The 22,557-nt window shown below is 40.4% G+C and overlaps 1 protein-coding gene across 1 annotated transcript in view; it reads right to left on the reverse strand.

Annotated features, from left to right (window-relative positions):
* The window catches only part of IGF2R (insulin like growth factor 2 receptor), a 56,827-nt gene that overhangs the window by 31,142 nt on the left and 3,128 nt on the right, over positions 1 to 22,557 (reverse strand). The window contains exons 2-15 of the mRNA XM_056488066.1: positions 17,695 to 17,828; positions 12,532 to 12,656; positions 10,776 to 10,874; positions 10,251 to 10,380; positions 9,114 to 9,234; positions 7,055 to 7,172; positions 5,392 to 5,554; positions 5,057 to 5,237; positions 4,244 to 4,347; positions 3,718 to 3,882; positions 2,966 to 3,106; positions 2,455 to 2,607; positions 1,437 to 1,568; positions 903 to 1,047 (exon numbers count right to left, since the gene is read on the reverse strand). Coding sequence (XP_056344041.1) covers positions 903 to 1,047; positions 1,437 to 1,568; positions 2,455 to 2,607; positions 2,966 to 3,106; positions 3,718 to 3,882; positions 4,244 to 4,347; positions 5,057 to 5,237; positions 5,392 to 5,554; positions 7,055 to 7,172; positions 9,114 to 9,234; positions 10,251 to 10,380; positions 10,776 to 10,874; positions 12,532 to 12,656; positions 17,695 to 17,828 — 1,911 coding nt within the window. The remainder of the gene's footprint in view (positions 1 to 902; positions 1,048 to 1,436; positions 1,569 to 2,454; positions 2,608 to 2,965; positions 3,107 to 3,717; positions 3,883 to 4,243; positions 4,348 to 5,056; positions 5,238 to 5,391; positions 5,555 to 7,054; positions 7,173 to 9,113; positions 9,235 to 10,250; positions 10,381 to 10,775; positions 10,875 to 12,531; positions 12,657 to 17,694; positions 17,829 to 22,557) is intronic.

The raw sequence follows: 22,557 nt of genomic DNA on the forward strand, positions 1-22,557 counted from the left end.
TACAGTGAACTGTGCTTGGCTGGAGAGTAACTCAGAGCCAGCTCAAGCACAGCTGCAAGTGTTTACACTGTACCCCATCTCTGGCAGCAGGCTGAACTGGAACTTGAAATGCACAGACACTACCTCAGACATAGTTTGTAGGAAACAAAAGCAATGATGCTGTCAGAGTACCAGTACACACTAAGACCATGCCTGCAACAGCTCATTTAGTAAGGAAGATCAAAATTGCTAAGGTTGAAAAGGACCTCCCAGATCATCAAGTACGACCATTAACTTAGCACCACCACCAAATCTTTACCACTGAACCATGTCCTCAAGTCCATATCCACACATTTTCTGAACACTTTCAGGGATGGCAATTCTACCACTTCCTTGGGCAGCCTGCTTCAATGCTTAACAACCCTTTCCATGAAGAAACTTTTCCTACTATCTAATCTAAACCTCCACAAGCACAACCTGAGGCCACCATATGTAACATATGGTACAACATCCAAGCTCTGGGCTTCACCTCTACCTAAGGCAACCCCTTCTCATCCCAAATGCAGCAAGCTCACATTCTTTAGGCCAGCTCTCGGAATACAGCTGACTCTCAATCTCTGGACCATAGGTTGCCTTAATACAGCTGCAGCAGTAATCTAGAGTTTACAGACCCTATGGATAACAAAATGGAGAGCAATAGGCACATTCCACCTCACAAGTTAGCTGTAAATCAGATTACATACATGTGCATTTGGCTTGAAACAGCTGGCAGTGTAATTACTGCAAATTATATGCTAATTACCTGAATCTATTACAGGTAGCACAGCAATTACTTTACATGCAAATTGTTCATTGTTGCACACCAACAACAACACATCATGCAACAAGAGATCTTCTCTTACAGACGAGAGCTAGTTACTCACCTCTGCACTTGGCAAGCTGCCGATTTTGTGTGACACAGGTTATCAGGCAGACTGCCACAGACACTTATGTGAAACAAGTAGTCCCCAGTATTAACTGTATAGTAACTTTTTGCCTTGGCCAGAGGTGATAAATCAAAAGAGAAGCCTGATCAGGAAAGAATAAACACTATCAGTTTAATTATGTCCTGGTATCTCTCATAGGTTTTGGTTCAGTCAGTCACATGGCTAGTTCACTTCCCCTGAGTAAGTCTCCATCTACATAATTACTGTTCCAGAAACAAAATGAACAAACTAAAAGCATAATTTCTTATACAGATTTACTTACTTCAGTAAAATACACATTACACCTATTTTCCTACATTCACTAGGGGAGTATTAAGCTCATGCTATTCTGATCTTCCACATTCATGTACTTAAAACTGCAGATGCTTAGCATTAGGTTGAATTCACTTGGCTCTTGAGTATCACAAGGACTTGTTGTGGCTTAAGTTCTATCCCTAGTGACCTTTCAATTTGCTGAACAGAAATACATACCTGCCTGAGGATCAGAGACCTGACAGTCATCTCCTTCCGTTTTAGACAGGACACATGCAGCAGCAGTATACCAGTCAAATGCATATGAACACTCACGCTCAGCCATCAAGATTGGAGCACTTTCTAGATCACCTGGTAACACAAGAGCCGTGTTACACATACAGACAGCCAGGCTGCCAACAGGAACTAGAAATCTACACCTAAGAAACTAATTTCTCCTCAAAAGCAGACCCAAGATAACTATTAAAAGTACCTCTTCTTTGAAAATGGAACCAAAATTATTTTTCACAATGTCTTTGCATCTTCCTTCCCAAAATAAAAGTTTATCCCAGAAGTAAAGGTGCAGGCCTCAATCTGATCCTGAGAACTATCACAATATTTGCAAAAAAAGTCTACTTTGATATAGTGTAACACCAGTTTTATATAAAGCAATATCTGTATTAGCAAACAGCACATAATCTGATCCTAACAGCTAGGACACTTGGAAGTTTCCAGCTCCTCAGGCTGAGGTAGAGGAAAAGAGGTTTTCTATTCTCCTGGGAGACAGTTAACTAGCGAGCTATTATAATCAACACAAACAATATTAACTTCTGTAACTTTTGCCTTTCATAAGCTGCCAGCAGTTTAGATACAAACCATATTTATTGAAAAAGAAGGCTAAAGTATCTGATCTCAGTTCAGAGCTACTCTTTCCCATCAAGACAATCTAGACAAAGAAAGTGCTTCATATAGCTTCCAGATATTTGTGGAGTTTTAAGCACTTCAGCATATTTTAATCATGTTTGGAAGAATCTTATTTCAAGAGTTTTTAAAGAGTACTTGCATAAAAGGTAAACAGAACTAAATACCTGCAATTACATTGCCATCATCCTAGTAAGTAAACCCCAATGCTTCAAGCTTTTGCATAGAAAGAGACAGAAGACAAAAGCACATGCTAATATTTAGCACTCATGTCTGGACTTATTAGATGACCTTCAGTTTTTAACTGGATCAATGAACAGGGTGTGGATGTTCTCACCTGGTCTGCATATTAGAGTGATGACCGTTCGGATTTTTTCTTTTTCTTTAGAAGGACAGCTGTCACCGTTTGAATAGATAAGTTGAATATTTTCTCCAACCTTTTTTGGAGAAGATACAAATGTTCCAAGATTCTTACTGTTGTTTTGCTTATCTAGAAAGATAGTAAATATAAAACTTTTGCTCCTCTGAAAAGAAGTGAAGCTTCTGTTAGACACTAAGACTTTTCACTTGCCTAGTTAATACAAAAACATCATTAGGAATTTGATTTTTCCTTTGCCAAAACCATCCTACAAAGCCTATGGTTGTTTAGTTAGAAAAAGACACTTGCATTCTCTCTTCAAGTGTCTCTGAGATCACAACAGAAATATGCTCCTAACTGCTGTTTCCTCAAATAAATGAAGGCACTGAGGACAACCAATCCCATTTGCACAAGCCTTCAGAGGCTTAAAAAAAAAGACAAATAACCAAAAAAACACCCCAGAAACACCACCAACAAAAACCCGACTCACCTACAGAGCAAACAGCAGCACCATCTGAACAGCTGAAAGCTCCTCCTCTCTTCCACACTTTATGGCAGACATTGATGTAGTAATGTTTCCTTCCTACCTCTGAAAAGCTACTGTCCACAGCTTCCCAGTTCTGGGCTGATTCTGAAATATAGAGGGTCATTAAGAATAAGTCATCTGGCTAAATTGTTTCAGCATCTCCATGCCAAAATGCCTTTTATTATAGAGTACTCCATATTTGTGTGATGACCTCTCCTTCAGAGCATCCCTCAGCACACAGAAGCCCTGACTTCAGCTCCATTCCCCCACCAACTGAGATGAGCACCTGCATCTGCTCCATGAAGACATAGCTGCCAAATCCTGCCATTTTTGGATGGATCCAAAGGTATCACCTTTGCACAAGCCACTGGGTGGAAGCTGCTGAACCATGGTGGATGGCACAGATTGCCCAGAGAGATAGTGGATGCCCCCTCCCTGGAAGTGTTCAAGGCCAGGCTGGATGGGGCTTAGAGCAACCTGGTCTAGTGGAAGATGTGCCTGCCCACAACATAGTGGTCAGGTTAGATGAATGGTCCCTTCCAACCCAAACTAAAACCACTTGTGATGGCAGCAAAGGCAGTCATGGACACTAAGGCTACTCAGTCTGTTTGGAATGACGGAAGCAAACACCCAGAACAACAAAAGCTGACTAATATTCAGCTAAAGAATTGCACTGGAGATGTAACAGTAAGGAAAGCTAGTTTTTATTACCATACCTGAACTGCGGATAAGAGGTGACAAGTCATAGTGTTTTCTCTTATCAGTAACTCTGCAAAGGAGATCTTTTTCCTCTTTAACACATGCATATTTTGTATCCCAAGTAAAAAAATAGGTGCAGTCAACTTCACCGGTGAATACTGGAGTTCCTCTACCATCATTATCTTAACATGGAAAATAGATGAACAGGTATGAGGTTTCTAATAGGGGAAGGGGAAAAAAGCAAGGAGACTTGAAGTCTAGCAATGAGCAAGGAAGACAAAAAGTCCTTTTGCTGCGGACTTGCATTTCTGTTTTTTTACCACTGGCTAAGAAAAAAAAGGCTCTTTTATAATTTTATCTTCTCAATCATCAGTGTAAATTTAGACTAGTGATGCTACTACACAACACATCCTATCAGCCATCGAAATTACTGCTTAATGCAACAATATTTATTTGTTGTGATAGCTGTGGCTCGAAGCAAGCATTCACTTTAGGCATGGGAGTCAAACCTAGAACAGAGCTGTCTCAGCTTGTTAAACTCACCTGCTGTTTCATTGCACTCGAAGTTTATGACAGTCATTCTCTGAAAGCCGGAACTACAGGCATCCCCATTCGGATAAATTAAAGTGAGATCCCCATCAGAGTATCTGAGTAAGAAGTCAGTTTTAGATAGGAATGTGGGGTCAGACAATCACATAGTGTACATCACAGAACAGAAATCATATTCTTGTTCATTTATTAATTGTCTCGTTCCAAGGGAAAACAAACGCTACTTCAACATCAATACTGATATTTCTACAGCAACACTGATTTTTCTGATCACTTTTCATTAATTTCTATAGAGATTAAAGAATGCTCTAAAGGTCCCCTAGGTATGGTGGGATATCTATTCCGACTAGTTTTTCGTGGAGGAGCAAGTCATACTTCCTGGAAGATCACTGCAACAAACCTGTCACAGAAAAAATGGAAGATCATATCTACATTAATTAATCTCTGCTTTACAATCTCATGCAAACTACTATCCCTATATGCCACTTGGGAATCAGCTTCTTCTGATACTGCTTTACACGTAAAACATGTAAAAAGGAGGACAATAGGCAGTGCAGTACAATCTGCAATTGGGACAACAAAATCAGTAGAAGTTTTCCTGTCTCAACAATGGCCTCTGACAGCAACCTCATTGGCTCCTCTGTTTGCTAATGCTATCTTGGTATACTGCTACAGTTCTAACAAAAAAGTGAGCAAAAAAGCTTGCATTTTGTATAGATTGTTGATTACGTGACAAGTAAGTAAGCATCAAAGCAGGGAACAAAGACCAATGAGACCAGTTAGCAGAGCTAAAGAACATTTACATACCTTAGGGTTTGGTTTGCAAATCTTCCTGCCACTTTTTGCTGGTTACTTGAAACTTTTACTTGGCAAGATGAAACGTATTCTGTATCATCTTTGCAGTTACCTGCACTGGTTTTCCCACATACATTCAAGTAATAGAAATACTCTCCTTTGTCATCTTTTGCTAAATATGGCTGGACATAATCTGAATGAATAAAAAACAAAAAAAGTGTTCTAACACACATCAGGACAGACATGGAACTCCAAATATCAAGAGAGGACATTTTTTCTATCCCTAAATAAGGAAATGCAAAACTGGGTAGGAAAAATCACAAAAACAAGAAAAATACTGAGCTTACCCGAAAATTGATTAAGTGGATTTAAATCAATGGAGATATCGTGTTGCTCATTAGTCAGACGACAGTTATTACTCTCCAGGTAATCCCTGTGACAGGCATACTCAGTAACCCACTCAATTTCATACCGGCAATTTGTTTTTGCTGTAAGTTTGGGACCTGCACTCTAAAACAGAAGTGAACAGAATTTAAATTATAAGGAGAGTTACTTGAAATATAATCTTTAAAGCAACAGTATCACATTCCTTTAGGATCAGTAACAAGTATTTCACCTCTAAATTACTTAAGTGCAAACGTTGGTTCTCTCAGAAATATGTGTTGAGAAGAAATAAAACAGGTCTTATAAATTATGTGGCAAACTATTACAAGTCTAAGTAGTAAAGCACCAGACATTAGCAGAAGGACAGCAGAAATAAGAGTACTTTTAAAAGTACTTTTCCTTTATGTGTTGGAAAAAGCAAAGATGTGTGCCCAAATGGCCTAAGCTTGGATTGTATGTGCCTCAGAGAAGTCCTCAGTGCAAGGAATAGAGGTCAAATGTTCTCTGAAGGCAAAGCAGACTTTCAGACACTGGTGTTTTTTTCTAGCAACTTTGATACCCTTAGTCCAAATCAACATATAGACATTTGAGAACTCTCTAGCCAACCCTTCTCTTAGATGAATTCTCTGTAGTGATACATTTTTGCACATCCAGGAGAAGCAGTGGTCTTGGTTCTCCTCACTTTAAAATGAAACACTATAAATTCATATTGTTTCATAAATCTGTATTTTTTGCCATCCACTGGAACAACTGGCAGATACACAGGTATCTTACAGGCACAAGTAACATCAGTAATATTACTCTTACTACAAAAGTGCATAGCTATAGCAAGGTAGTACAAAGTGACAGTAGACAAGAACCAGGTTTATTTCTGCAGAAAGGAGAGTGAAGTGTGGTACCTATCTAGGTCAGATGAGGGACTAAACATTAAACCAAGAATTAGTCAGACAAGAGTTCCCTCTTCACTAAGCTGCAATGCAAAGCACCACTATCTGAAATGGCAGAACATTAGAAATTGCCCTGTTCAAGAAGTGTAGGTTGTTGAAATTAGCCAGCATCACATTGAAGTGATTGCCACACTGCATTCAAGTTAGGCTAAAACTGTCCTGCATAAACGGAGTTGTTGCTGAACACTACAGATTTTACTCAAAGTTAAAAAGAATGAATGAGCCTGCTTAGTAAGTGACAGACTCTTGCCATGCAATGACACTTCTTAGCTACTTTTTTTCCCTGAGGAAGAATAGATCAATAAAGAAACCAAGTAACAGGCAACATGTCCAGCCTGACTGAAGAGGAAGAATGCTCATTAGCAAGCAAAGATCTGCGTCAATGTGCCCAGGATTAACTCTATGTTAAGCTCATCCTATGCTTAGAGAAAAGCCTTGAACCCGTAAAGGGACAACCAAATTCATCAATACAAGAGATCACACACTCCTGGGGAAATTTTATTCAAGTTTTTGTTATTTCTTAAGTTCTAGAAGACTTTAAGAGTATATATAGAATCTCACACTCTTCACAAGCTTCAAGCAGGGAATACTTACACTCTTCAGGTCTGAATAAAAATGAAAGATAATGCACACAAAAGTTAAAGACCAACCAATTAACACAAAACAAAATAGAAGTTACCTCTTCTCCCCTCTTTGATGGGCAAACAAAAGTGATTGTCACTGCTGGATTGTGGCCTAGGCAGAAACCTGGCCTTTCTTCGTCATGCTTGTATTGTCTCTCATAACTCAATACAAGCCTAGAAATAGAAAACAGACCAAAAAAAACAGTTAAGACACTGCACTGCACAGAAGGATACTCTTGAAACACTCAATCTTTGCTAGACACTCAAGCAAAATATACTAACATGGCCCTGCTCCCAATAACTTTTATGGAGATCCTCATTCCATTAATCTTAAGAGTCCATTAAAAATAAAAATTAAAATAGTCCCAGCAAAACTACTTAATACAGTATCTTCTGGTACCCTACTTAAGACTCTGCTGAATGCCTTGTGACTCATATTGTAGCAAGAATTTAGCTGATAATCACAAGAGCACAGGATAATCGCAGTTTTGCTCTCAAAACTACTGCTGGAGAGCAGATGTGGCAAATGTTCTTGCAACTTTTTAAAGCAATACCCACACTCTGGTTTTGCCACATTGCTGTACTTGACCATCTCTCTACATATAAACTCTTTCAATTCTGCCCCCAGAATTAACAGCAAAATTAACTCATCAGGAAATTGACAGGAGCAAGGCAACTGGATCAGATCAGGCGAAGCAGGAGTAAGAGAATAAACATGGTAATTATCTGACAGGGAGAGACAAATAGCAAGATGACTTGGATGAGAGAACAGGAAGATCACCACAACATCCCAGCTATGCATTATTATACTATGCAGTTTAACAGGCAGAAGACAACAGCTCCCAGAGCAGTGATGTTCTGGCTTCAGATAAGCCACACCTCTAGCTGGCCTCTTTGTACCTCAGGCCATAGATATCCAATCACCTTACTCCTTCCCAGGCTACTCTAGTCTGATAGAACATAGAGTGAATATTCCTGAAACACCAAATAGCTCTTCAATCCTAGCAGAGGTAAGTTTGCTTGCCTAGCACTTTTCTAGAGTACTAACAGTTACACTTCAGTATGAGAATAAGCTTGTGCTTCCTCAGGTGTAAGCTACTGCCTTGGTACAGAACACCTACTCACTTGTTTCATGCTGGAGAAAAGCCCTGCAACAAAGGACTAACAATTTCATTTGTAAACTAAAATAAAACCCTCAACACAGATAGGTCAGATCCTCCCTGTTATTAATTTATTCTGCTTATTTTCTTCAGCTGGTATCTGAAATAAAGAGAGCACTGCAGAAATCAACATGGGTACTATTGACACTACAGACAAGGCAAGCAAGCTTGGACAATCTGAAGCTCAGAAATACCAGCAGGTTAAGTTCATTCCCTGAGCCACATTAGTTTATTTGGGTGGCGTTTTAGCGTGTTTTTTTGTTTGTTTATAGTTTTCTTTTGTTGTTGGTGGAATTTTTTGTGGTGGGGTGGTTTTAGGGGGCTTTTTGGCTAGTTCATTTATTTTAGGGGGGTGGGATTTGCTGTTTTGTTAGTTTGGGTTTTTTTTACATCAAGCTATACTTACAACACAAAAGGTAGTAAACAGAAGCATCATCAAGAAAAGTATCCTGTAGTTTCACCAGCTCTGCCACCACAAGGAACACTTAAGTCTTGCATTGTTTATCTATTTCTTCTGTTAAGAACTCATTAATGCGAAAAAAAGCACAAAGGCAACATCTGGTCCTATTCTCAACTTTTAAAGTACTTCTGTGGAGTAGAGTGAGCCAAAAGCAGTGCACAAACCCAAAGTAATCCAAATAAATTTACCCTATGGGTCCTTAGACAGTAGGCAGACAGAACCAAATCTTATTGCATGGGCCAAGAGCACCAATCACCCTTTGCTTCTAAGAGTTCTGGAATTTTGTAAAAAGGAATCTCTCACAAAGGAGAAAATTTTATCTGCTATAGCAGCACTACAGAACACCTGACAGGCTGCTCTGACAGTATTTTTGAATAGTTTTCTGCTCCTGCTTCAACACTGAAGAGGTATTAATGTTATATTTTAGGAGACTCATCTGCTTCCAGACCAAATGACTGAAATCTCCACAGAAGTATTACCACAAAAACTGCATACCCGTCTTTGCCTTGAAGCTTCAGCTGCTCCTTCGGATGGCCAACATCGTACGCCAAACCGTCATGAAACAAGCAAGCGGCACTGCCAGCAGGGCACCTCCTGGCCTCTCCACTTGAACTTCCTGGTTATAGCACAGAGAAAAGAAGTTATAGGACTTAGTTTCTAAACCCTGCTCTACATGAAGTATCTTGCCATTTTATCTGGGGGTTCTCTTAAAAATAGTTCTAAATACAGGTTACATTAGAATGTAAAACTGACAAGACAAAGCCTGGATTGCTTGTGGTAATTTGTGCTGCCCTGCTTGGGGACAGTAACTTCATCCTTCCTGAAAAAGCAGCTGAAGCTACTTGCTAGTACAGTTGCTGGATACACAGGGCTTTGAAAACTTCTGAAAGTGTGCCAAGTATTTCTTTTTTTTCCCACAACCAAGTAACGTTAAACCTCTCTTTATAGGGAAGGTTTTATCCCCTTCTTTGTTTCCCATTAACCATCTAATTCAAAGCAGTCAGCAAAAAGTTTCATCCTATGTGAGATGTTTAAAAGAATAGACCTCCCACTAAAACTAGAAGTATTAAACCCTTACAGAGGCACAAAGCATATATTTAACTGCAGACTAAAAATTGCAGTGGGAGTACTGCTAAACAGTTAGTACAGCTAAACTAACCTTTTCAGCAAGTCTCAAATACATGATTTTGCTGGTTTAATTCCTTATACATATAGCTCTCAGCTGAGGGGAAAGTGCTAGCTATGCACCAGTACTTAGGCAAGCACCCAAACAGTATTTTAGATGCACCTCAGGACATTCATCAGGAACTGGGTAACAACCTGGAGTCCAAAGGAATAAATTTGGAGCACGTGAAGCCCTGTGAAAAATATTGGTTGTATTTGGCAGCAAGCAAACACATTCAAGACAAGCTGCATTCTCCCACCTAGAAAAAGTGGCTCTAAACTGTACTTGTGCATCCAGAAGGGGCATATCTCTGAACACCTCAATACTTGGAAGGTAGGGAGTTTGAAATAATTATCTAAGTCTTGAAATACTCATCTTTGCACATAGGACTTTAATGGAGGCAATAGCAAAGAACCACACTACAAGAAATTTACACACTGATAGGTGACACAAGCAACCATTCAAACCTATGTCCCTGCAGACATTTATGAACAAGGAATCGTCATCAGAATCATCCACCAAGTAGTGTCCTGAAACTTGGATGAGAGGATTCAAGTCATGTTTCTTGAAATCTTTATCAAACACATAGCAAGGGACCTAGAACAACAACAAAAAAATTACATGCAAACCATGCTACACAAGTAGGGGGAAGTTATGAACAGGCATATATGACACCCAGTTAGTAGGTGGAAAAGTTTTTTTACTTCTGGAAGCTCAAAGCTAGACATGCTGATAAAAATGAGGCATCCAAAGTTAGACGCTTGTGCTCCAGTTTTAGAAGAGTTTTACTATAAACAACCACAAATGAATAGAAAGGTTCAAGAGTTATTTAAAATTCTCAGCTCCACCAACTTCCAACATTTATGCTTTACATATCTAAGAAAAACAGGTTTATAGAGGTTGTTCGGATTAATTTGGGGTGGGGGCAGGTAGTTAGAGTAACATTGTCATGTATGTGAAGACTAATTTTGCATGAATAGTACATACAGTACCTCTTTCACAGGTTTAAACAAGTCTTTCTTGCAAGCCACAAAGGTCCTCCATTCAAAATAGTGCACACACTCTGTTGCTGTTACAAATTCAGGGGTACCCTATTTAAGTAAGAAAAAATAATGCTTTGAAAAACAGACTGTTTTTATTTTACATCTGTAGATTAAACATTAAAAAGTTTATTCAAGAGATTAAGCAAAACAGAATACAGCACATCACAGCACAAGGGCATACAGTTTCTTAATGGCACTTGTTAACAGCGAAATTGTTATATAACAGCTTTGTTGAGCAACTCAGGAAGATGCAGAATGCCAAATCCTTCATCTGCATATGCACCAATACTCAATGTGTGCCAGACTAATATGCAGTAACTGTATTCCATCTTTTAGAAGTGCTCACTATGCCAACTGATAATGACACAAGCACCAGTCATATCTGCTTACTAGAAAGGAAGACACCAACAGAAATGCATATAAATAGGTTAACACAGTGAGGCAATGCATGGTTTATCAGTTCCCTTTTATCCTAAACAACTGATTAGCAGCCTCTTCTGCTACACAGAAAGAACATCCCTGACCTTAGCTGCCTATTTTTATAGGTTTATGTTATACACATTTGTATATATTTCAAGATGGGGGTTCTACTATGGTTCAGAACTGGACGTTCAACAGAATGCCTCAGTGAAAACATAACAATTTTTCACTTTGCCCTCCATCATCTCAGCTAGAAGCAGTTTAGCATACTTAAACTGATTCCCTGTCTCATTTAACCTGCCATAAAAGGGGATGAAACAAGTTGTTCCAGACACTATTACAAAATCATTTTACTATATCATGAGATGAACAGGTATTAGAACTGAGCTAACCAGAAGTCTGAAGATCAGTATGATCTGGTGTTACAACTGAAGTTGAGCAATAATTTTTAATTTAGTTTAGAGAGTCATCTTCTGAAACAGAACAAGAAGCATTTAAGTCTCTGCTTCACTGGCACTTTGTTTAAATTGGCTGGATTTACAAGACGGGGTGTGCAATAGCATTGTCAGTGCCAACAGCAGCACCAATAAATATTTTTCCCGGATACACAAATGTGTGACCTGACCACAGTCTGTACTGAGCTCTCCTAACTGTTAAGTGTGTGGAGGCTGAAACTCCAAAGCACTTGTAAGTGAACTGCATGCACACAGGCCCCTAGAAACTTTTTGGGGGACTTCAACCAGACTTCAAACACGTTCTCACAAACAACTATTTCCTCAGGAGCTCAGCTGGTTCTATAAGCACTGTTAGTTCAACACTGTGCAGATCAAGCCTAAGGTTTACTGTTGTCAACTCTGCTGCCCTGTAACACAGGCCAGTCATTTTCTTCAACAGTGTTCTATTAAACAGTCATGCCAGGTCCACAGCAGCTGAGGCACAGCCCCAATTAAACATCAGCTCACACTGTTATGGTACCCTCTACGCTGTTGACTCATTCCTCCATATTAAGCTAAAAACTACTTCAGTGCCAACCATGTAAAAACATTAAAGACAAAGAAGAGCCCATAACCAGAGCTAAGCTGCAGACACGCAACAATTTTCTACTAGGACTGAATTTTGAAAGCCACAATAAATTATAACATTAATTTAACAGTAAAACATAACTGGTTCTTCTTTAAGCTATGAAGCTCAGTAATCAGGACCACCAAAAGTACAGCAAGTCTCCTAAAACAGCAAGTCAGAACTACTTGTCATTTCCATTGAAGATAATGTTATTTATACTTACCAGTGTTTTCCCACACAGGAAGTTAATATTGCTTTGAATTTGGTGTTCACTGTCCTGCTGCAAGCAGTTACGTGTAGTGTTGATCTCCAGAAGACTTTCAGAAACTTTTTGCAAGGCTAACTCACCTAGGGTTTAAAAATGAAAAGGCAGGGAGAAAAGGGTGTTATAATACAACACCTTCATAGAAGCTCAACAGACAGGGTCTAGTTTCAACCACTGAGCAGCACAAGACATACCAGCCCACCTGAAGACAGTACAATTAAAGATCTTTGTGGATTTTCTGATTTGGAATATCAAATCCAAGTTAAGACAACATTTGACATCTCTAATCACACTTCTACTTTCTTAAAGTTTTTTAGCAAACACTTTATAAAATAAGAGTACAACAGAAAGTGCTACTACAAACTAGTCACCTCCTTTAGGAACAAGAAAAGCTGTTACCAACTAGTTTCAATCAAAATTCACTCCTTCCTCCTACCAGCTTCTATTTATCAGTTTCTCAGCATTTATATCAATTATAATAATAGCATCAGCACAAGATGAGAGAGAGTCTATCATAGAATGGTTTTGCTTAGAAGGGACCTCTCTGCAATAAGCAGGGACACCTTCAACTAGATCAGCTGCTCAGAGCCCTGTTCAGCCTGACCTTAAACATTTTCGGGATGGGGCACCTGCAACCTCTCTGGACAACTTGTTACAGTGCCTCACCACCATCATCATAAAGAAATGTACTCCTTATATCAAGTGTGAATCTACTCTCCTTTGATTTAAAATTATTACCTCTTGACCTATAACTACAGGCCCTGCTAAGTCTGTCCTCGTTTTCCTTGTAAGCCTCCTACAGGCACTGGAATGCTGCAATAAGGTCTCCCTGCAGTCTTCTCTTCCCCAAGCTAACCAGTCTCAACTCTCTCACTCTACCTTCATAGGAAAAGTGCTTCAGCCCTATGAGCATTCTCGTGACCCTCCTCTGGACCTGCTCCAACAGGTCTATGACTTTCCTGCACTGAGGACCCCAAAACTGGATGCAGTAGTCCAGGTGTGGTCTCACCAGAGAGAAAGGAGGGGCAGAATCACCTCCCTCCACCTGCTGGCCACATGGCTTTTCATACAGCTGGCTTTCTGGGCTGCACTGCTGGCTCCATTTAATCTTTAACCTACTTAATGAAGAACACACTGGTGCCCGTGCATTGGCACTGCTGGCACAAACCCAACTCGGATCCACTGCCTCAGTGTAAATTCCTCACATCTCCCAACGCCTTTAGCACAAATCAAATGCTGCATGAGGAGCTTTGTCACTGCACACTGTTCTCCTCCCCCAGCACTTGACATGAATAGGAAAGGTGGAGCACATTTCAAGTCATGATGAGTATCAGCTCAGGCCACTGAAATGTTCCTGCTCAAGCCTATTTTGGTTAATATTAAACATCAACTGCTTTCAGATCTTACATGCTAACTCCAGCCTGTTCTGTTTTGGTTTTTTGGGTTTTTTTGCGAAGTAGATTTTAATTCTGCAACAAGTTTGGCTTGAACTACAGAAAATGCTATAAAGTATGAACATGGATCAGCTTCCCCCTTTCCATTTTAGTTTATTTCTACTCTAGGGAGAAAGCAAGTCAAATCTGTAATCATTGCAGATAGCAGCTTTGCACCTAGACCAAATGTTGTCTCATTTTAAAAAGCACACTTGTAGGAACTTTGCCCAGCCTGCTACCTCCTCACCCAAGGCATGCAAAACTACACTGCACCCATGTAATATAGCCTAGAGAACAGAAGAGGAGCAGAAGTCAAAAAACTGGGCAGAAAGATGATACATGTGGTTTGTGCCTTTTTTATTTCCTGTGTTATCAAAAGGCCATATTCAGGCTCTACATCTTCCAGCACTGATGCTAGCCAAAGTGCCATGCAGCTCTCTGAAATCTAAGAGCTACATACTGCTTTGAGAGCAAGAGTGTTACTTATCACATGATTGCTTAGAAGATACTTAGACTAGCAGAAGGAAGCCAACACAACTTTCTAGGCAAGAGATACATATAGCAACAATATGCACATGACTTAAAACCTCTCCCTTTAGCAGGGAACTTATGGCAGCGCCATCTGAGGACTTAGTGCTCTGTAAGCACTAGCTTCTCTCTGTGCTAAAAACACAGTACATTGCATTAAAGGCACTTGTGAGCTGATTCCAATTTTCTCAGTTAAAGTAATATTCAAAAAACAAATTCAGCCTGTATATCTTGTTTAGTACAGGCCAACACATATGCTCTCCTCCCCCTTGCATGCTTACAATTAGCTTGGGAACTTGCTAAAAGTTTTAGTAAGAGTCTCTTCAGGGCATATGCCTCATCACACCCTTGTTCACAGAGCAGGGAATATCAACCCCTCATATCAGCTTCCTTCCAGAGCTGCCACCACTTTTACTGTAGCAAGCTCCCTCTACAATCATCACTTATGTTTCTTGACTTCAGAGATATGTTCTTCCACAAAGCAACACACTACAAATCAGCTAGTACTGTTCACAAAAATTAGCACCAAATACTTCACATTACTCAGTTGCATTAAATCAGCATCAAGGCACTGTCCACAATACCTTTTGCTCATTGACTCCATCTGTTTAACTACTTAGCAAGAAAAAGGCCATCATGGAAGATATCTAATCAGTTGTCCAGAAGAAAGTGGCATTTAGGTGGCAGCTATCATTTAATGTCCACTCATCCTACAGCAGCTGGACAAAGTGCACATTTCACCATCAGGTTAAAAGACACTTTAAGTAATATCTCCATTTTCAAGGAGCAGTCCAAGTACATGACACATGAGTCACCAGGTATCATGGTAAGTTAAAAAGTTAAATAACTACCATGTCGTTTCCATCCTCACTGATGTTCATGAACTAATTGCCTACCCTTGAAATCTTCTAGGATTAATCAATAAAAGTGCAGAGGAGAAGCCTTTGGGGTCTCCGTGCAAACCCTGATATATCACTGACACAGTTTAGATTAGCCACAAGGCTTCCCTGGGATACAGACTGATTACTGCCACAGAGCATATGGCCTTAACACACCTCAAACATGGGAGCAACAAACAGTTTTACAGCTGTCACCCTTGCACAGCTAATATTTAAAAAACAAAACAATTGTTTGCATTGGATTTTTTTTCTGAAAGAATGAAGAAGAGAACTGATCAAGCCCATATTTGAAGAAAGCTTACAACTTAACAAAATTTATCAGTTGACAAATTGCCCTTCTTCCCCCAAATAAAAGTCCTTCATCTGCCCACAGCTTTGGCATACAGGTAACCTCATGTCATCTGGATTGCTTGAAGACAAGTATGTGGTTTAGCTGGTTTAGGTAACTGGGACTCTACACCTCCCTAGACCTGGATCAGAGAGATTCCTCTTTTCTCAATAGGAGTGATTTTTCTTTTTTTTAATTTTTTAAGAAACAACCTTGATAACACATTACCATGATCTAAACTCACTGTGATGGTGATGAAGCTCCAAGGCATTTAGAGGCATGAGCAAGAACAAAACTTGGACAATCTGACCAATAGAACAAAGCAAAATTTGATGACAATGCTCATCTTGATTTCCTCACTTTATTGCAGGGTAATTAAAAGCATCCCACTTGAACAAGATTCATGGCTTGACCTTTGAAAGTAATTTCAAACTGCCTTGGCAAGACCGCAATGTATCTGTTGCTAAATCCTCTTCCACCCAGTAGCACTGAGGCACCCAGGAACTCGAGGTTTGCATACAGAGGAATATTTGATACTGCTCAGTCATCATCCAGCTCTGTTCTCCCTTTCTCCACAAGAAGTGTGGAACAAAACCTACACAAGCCTCTAGCTCTCACACTTCTCTAGGGAGAACAGACTTCCTCAATCTCACTCCACCTGCCACATTCCAGTCTCACCCAAAGCAGCATGTTAAAATAGACACTCAGATGCTGCTTTCTTTTCTAATCCACAGGCAACAGAAGCCTCAACAGCATATGAGCTGAGACCCCATCAGCAGGAAATAAAAATGTGTTTCATTCCTAAAACTTACAACAAGAACACAAGACTAACAAAAATACAAGAAATAAGTACAAGAATAACAGCATCAAGTGCTCTAACATGCCATACTCCTCAGAGAAGATGCTACACTGATATGCAGTTGTAGTCTGAAACCAAATGCAATCTAACCAGTCATCCCAGGGAACTCTGGAGCCTGAATATACCTTTATTCATGCACCTAGTAATTCTGTAAGCCTGAGTCCCAACATTAACAGTTGTTTGAAACGCACTGCTTGACCACAGACTAAAACCAAAGTACCTCTACTGTTAATAGAGGTGTGGGGAGAATGGAAGCTGACTAGCTGCTGTGCATTGGCATATAGATGAGAAATACCTTCCTCCACATCATATTCTGGCAGTTCAAGCTCAAGCAATTCAATGAAGACTCACAGCTTATTTTAAGAGCTGTCTGCCGAGGGCCAGCAAGATTGGCATGCATGTTAAATCAGACCTCTGATCTGAAGATACTGTGAAGGAGTCTGAAGAGATATTGCTCTTCAGAAAGCTATTACTTTGTTCTATTAGAAGTTACAGTCAGCTATGAGAAAGCCTCTTGAACAGTACTCAAATATTCCTGTTTTTTAGGCAAAACACAAAACCAACCTTGATAGTGACAAACATCCATGAAAATAATAACATGAACTCATGAAAAAATACTATTTAGAGCACAAGGTGCTTCTGACTGATGAAATCACGTGTGTGTATAGGAATGCACCAGTTTCATATTTAGATCAGCATGCACAAGTCCGCCTCTCCTCAGAATACCAAGGACATCTGTGAACTACTGAAGCCGTCACCAGATTTGACAAGTGTAACCACAACCAGAAAACTGCATGGAATTAACTTCCTGTGTGGAACAACTTGAAGACAACACCCCAGACACTTAGCAATACTCCCAAGACTGCATTACAGAGAGTAACCTGCCTCTGAACAAAGACCTGATATTACATCAGGCTAGGCTGAGCATACTTTAGAGCTGTAACTCAAGCTCTATCCTTGTTCAGCATTTATGAAGTTTCAGTATTGTGTTCAGTATTTACAAAGATGTGCACAGTCCATATCCTGCCACAGGTAAATGCACTTATTCTATTGAAGGTAGCCTTGCACACTTACCTACAGACAGATAGGTCTTCTTCTTGATGTCATATGCACAGACTGCACTTGTCCTTCCACATTCTTCAACACCAGAACAGAAATTTATTTTATAAAGCACGTCTTTGTCTGCATCAATTGCTTCCCAAGTGTAACTGAAAAGACAAAAATGTCTGTCAGTTGGTATTCAAGTTGCCTGAATTGCATATTACCTAGATAGATAGAGTCCCTGAAATAACCAAGTTGAAGGCTAAGAGCACCACTAAACTTAAATTCCTATTCATGTCCTCTATTTGTAAATACCAGAAATAATTGCTATTTTGCTGGGACTAAAAGTAAAACAGATTTAACCACTTGTGGAATGCAACATCGAGTCATTTTTCCCTCTCTTGAACATCCAATTATCTATTCTTTCCCATCAAACCTCTGTGAGGCCCACTCTGACTAAGGATCATCACCTTGATACGTTATCCTTGACTGCCTAATAAAATTCTCAGATGTCTTTGGCAGGCTGGACACTACTGCACCTTAGTGCTCTGCCCAACAACAGTGGCAGAAGTGCTAAGTCTAAGTGGAATAGAGCAGTAGAGCCACCCAGCTTCAGGGTCAAAATTGGAGTTGAGAGTCTTACAGTACTCACCAAAAGATGCTAACAATGCTTATTAGGGCCTTGCTGCACCTTTAGGCATTATATACATGCCAACAGCAGGAAACGAAGCAGAGCTATCCTCAAGACACCAAGTGAAAGATCACACTACCTAGCTACAGGCATATCAAAAAGCCAGCTGTCTAAAAACTGGAAAAGGAACACGAAGCTTGGGTTAAATATAACTGGGAATAAATCTGAGTAACAGCAGAAAAAAAATCAAATGCAGCACAGTTCAGAGGCAGAGCAAGGATTCCTTCCCCTCACAGCAAGCAGTATGACTGCAGTGAAATGTCGCATGACACAGCACAGCTCAGTTTTGAGGCAGGCCCAGGTCATCTAGTTTAGAGCCAGGAGCTCTTTAGACAGCCTGGCTTACTATCAGGGTACTCTGGCCAAGCTCTGCGAAAAAAGCGCAACTCAATAAATGTTTGCTGTTACCTTGGCTCAGCTTCCCCTCTTCTGGCACTGGCAGCAGCCTGCATCCTCTGAACACTTGATTTTTGCAATGTAACAGATTCCCCAGCTTCCTTTCTATTCCAACTGGCAACTTCAGTAGGATTAATACAGACTCATCAACTCATCAGAAAACTGAGGACACCATAGTGACTAACATTCCTGTTACTTAGAACTCACATAAAATTTAGTGCACCTATCTGACCCACAGAAGCATCTGTCTTAATGTACAAATCTCAGTTGATAAGAAGCTTCACCCATTAGGTTTGTTTGCCTTAATCTCTAGGTCTTATGTGCTGCACCACTCAGCATTATCATACTCCAGATCCCCCCAGGAGGGGAAACCATTCCTGCTCAGCTCTGAACTCCAGTCCTTGGATGAGAAAGGGGCAACAGTTCAGCTATTTAAATTTTAAATCCTCTGAGAACTCCTCTCAAACCCAGTGCATCCCATAGCTAATCAAAGAGCCAGTAGTAAGATATCACATACTTTTCCATTTTAAATTACTGACTATGGCGCTCTTGGATTCCTGTACTACAGCAGCCGTGTTCATTTCAGACTGCTAGTGGCTGCAACAAGTTAGGGACAAACACAAGTGTTCCCTGTGAACTGAAAAAACAAAGAAAATCTCTGAGGCTTTATATCCTAATATAAGAATCAAAAATAACTTGCCAGGTATTGAGTCATACCCAAAACACCAATAAAAGTATGTATTCAAGGACTGTGTCTCAATCCTAGACAAATACTTGCCATTATTCTTTCCTCATAAGCAGGCAGACCTGACCTTTTACAATCATACTGATTAGTTCTCTCAGCTAGTCTGTTGCATTTCTGAAGTGAAAAACGGCAATACTGAAGCAGGAGAATGATGAGAATTTAGCTACAGTACAGAATAACCAAAGTTCAGCAACAGAATAAAGCTTCTCAGCACACAAAGAAAAACTCAGAAAAACCTGACTATCTTCAAGGGCTCTGAAAACAGCAAGAAATTAAAACCAAAGCTGATTTTATATCAAGGCGAAAACACATTTCAATCCAAACTAAAATTCTTCACAATGAAGCCTCAGAAAGTTAGCATTTCTCAAATTAAGAACTGAAAATTTCTCAAGGGTTCCGGTACTCTTTTTTTTTTACTGGTTTTGGAAGATGACAAAAACACAACATATAATACCAAGGCACAAAATTTTAGATCAAGCTGGGGTGTTCTTCAGTATGTTGTTGGTTTTTATAGAGACCTTGCAAGTTAAAATCTGTTTGTGAATGGAACAAGAATTTACACAACAGAATTATCACTCAGAGATTAAGGTTTTGCTTTCCCAGTTCTCTGTTATGAAACAGAGGAAATCAGCATCTTCAAGTCAGTTCACCCACATGCCAGAAGCAAAAGAGAAACAAGACAAGCAGCTTACAGAACAGAAGAAAAGCAGCCACTGAAACCAGACCGTCCCTCTGCCCTGTCACAGGCCCCTGGACAGGAAAGGCTGAGGGATCCAGTCTGCACAAAAAGATGAAATCCAATGCTCCAAACCACAACTTCAGGGGCACATAGAAGTGAAAATCAGAGTAGTATAGAAAAATGTATAGTATTTTTCATAGTAGAAAATCAGCAGTTTCAGAGTAGTATTACTTTCATGGAGTTACAGAGATTTCTATTTTTTCTAATGTGTGGGAGGAGCAAGGTGGGATTTATTCATAGTAACAGCAGCCTGGATGTAGCCTTCGCAGCTGTTCTCAGAGAGATGCAAAGTACTTCCACATTAAAAGTAAGAATTACTTCTCACACAACTAAGACTCCTGGCATTAAAACAGTACCTGGGAATAGTTTCAAGTTGCATGTGCTCTACTTTCCAGTAAGATATAAGTTGACCTCTCAGCTGCAATCCATAATGGAAACAATCTGTTGGCAATAACATTGCCCATCCTGACCACGTGTGTCACATGGGACAGCTTGCCCAGCTTGCTCAGCATTCACCTCCACCAGTGGTGATGCCTGATGTAATCACCTCTTTGCCAGGGCCAGACAAAGTTATCTTGTTTGAAGGGCTTAAGCTATCCTGCTTCAATGCAGTTGAGCTAGTTCAGGGAGCTGTTATATCAGCACCTTTAAAAAGCAACAGACATGATCATGGGGTGGAGTGTGATGCAACCTCTGATCCAGGGGGCTCAGTACAGATGCTACTTCACAGCTCAAACCATTCAAACAGGTATTTCTGGAGCAGTTCAAGGTCAGGGCTCAAACATGCTGTCTGCCCTGAATAAAACTGTCAAACAGTTATTTTTGCTGAAACCACAACATGACGCTTGTTTTCTGATAAACCCAACTGTGAATTACCCCACAATTAAAGGGATGAAACACATACCCAAGTCAATCCCCCCAGGGTAGGTTCTCCTGTCTTCTGCCAGTGCTGCTGGCCCAAGCACCTGACACAAGCTGGGCCCAGGGACTGTCCTCTCTCAAAATTAACTCAGCAAAAACAACAGGTGTGCGTGCATGTGTGTGATGGGGAGACTGAGCCTGGCCAGTTCCCTGTCTGGCTCAGGGTGGTTTCTGGCCATGCACCAGCAGTGGGAGGCACAGAAGGAGGCAGGGCCATCTCAGACCACTGTCAAAAGCAGTTCTGCAAGCAAGGTCCAAACGAGTTATTGGTAACAACCTTGCTTGCAGGTCAACCCTTCCAGCTACCTAGCATTGTTTTTGAGACACTGAAGCAATCACATAAAAAACAAAATTAATCTACTTTTCAGCAAGCAGCAACACCAAATGACAACTCTGGTTTTTTTTAACCAATCAAAGAAACAATATGAAAAAAAATAACATGAGGAAGGGAAAAGCAAGCCTAGTTTACCTTGTGATGAGAAGCTGAGGCACTGAAGTCAAGCAAGGTGCAAAAGGCTAACTCGTCTCCCAACAATTTCATCCATATGCCAGAGCCACTTTGAGGTCTGAGCACTAGGGAACCACTTCAAATCAGCAGAGCACCAGAGAGACTACTGCCACCAATCTCCAACAATAGTTCAAGCTTTTTGGTTCTCAAACTGTTACCCAAGTGATGAATGCTGGGAAGAACAGTGCACCCTGCTCCAAACAGCTGTAAGGCATAGTCATAAAGAATCATGTGTTTCCTCTCTGGAGAATGCACTGAAATAACTCATTTTGCTTAGGGGGTGTTATACAGACGACCTGGCAGAAAGACAAGGCAACCTACAACCACAGAGCTGGAAAGCAGATTCACATGCGATTATGCATCTGCATGAGTTTCTGCCCAGATGCTTCTCAGCTATCAGAGCACTGCAGAGATTAAACGAGTATCCAAACCTCTTTACCAGCAGTTTCAACCAGCACAGTCTCAGGCACACAAGGTCAGGAACAATTTCCAGGATGGCCACTGTAAATTTGAAGCTTGCAGCTCACTTGCCACAGAAATCACTGTTAGATATACCTACCATTTTCACACGAATGTGTATGGTAAAGAAATCTCCATGTCAAAGCAAGCTCTCCTTACAGAAAATGAATGCTTGAATGGCAAGAAGTACAGCCATCACTATGCCTCAAGAGCTTTTTAATCCATCCCTACCCATGCTTAATTCTGCTCTAGCTCACTCATCCCCTTTTCCAACCACCACTCACACTGTGTATCTTCGGGCAAGTCTTCTTGTGAGTGCATCATGCATGACAGTCTTACAGCTACACCACAAGCTCTTCTGCTTTTTGCATCTAGGAGACATTTCATCTTTCACACCACACTCCAAACCACAGCTACTACACCATTCTACAGAATGC

This window comes from Oenanthe melanoleuca, chromosome 3 (assembly GCF_029582105.1).
Source record: "Oenanthe melanoleuca isolate GR-GAL-2019-014 chromosome 3, OMel1.0, whole genome shotgun sequence".
Taxonomy (NCBI): domain Eukaryota; kingdom Metazoa; phylum Chordata; class Aves; order Passeriformes; family Muscicapidae; genus Oenanthe; species Oenanthe melanoleuca.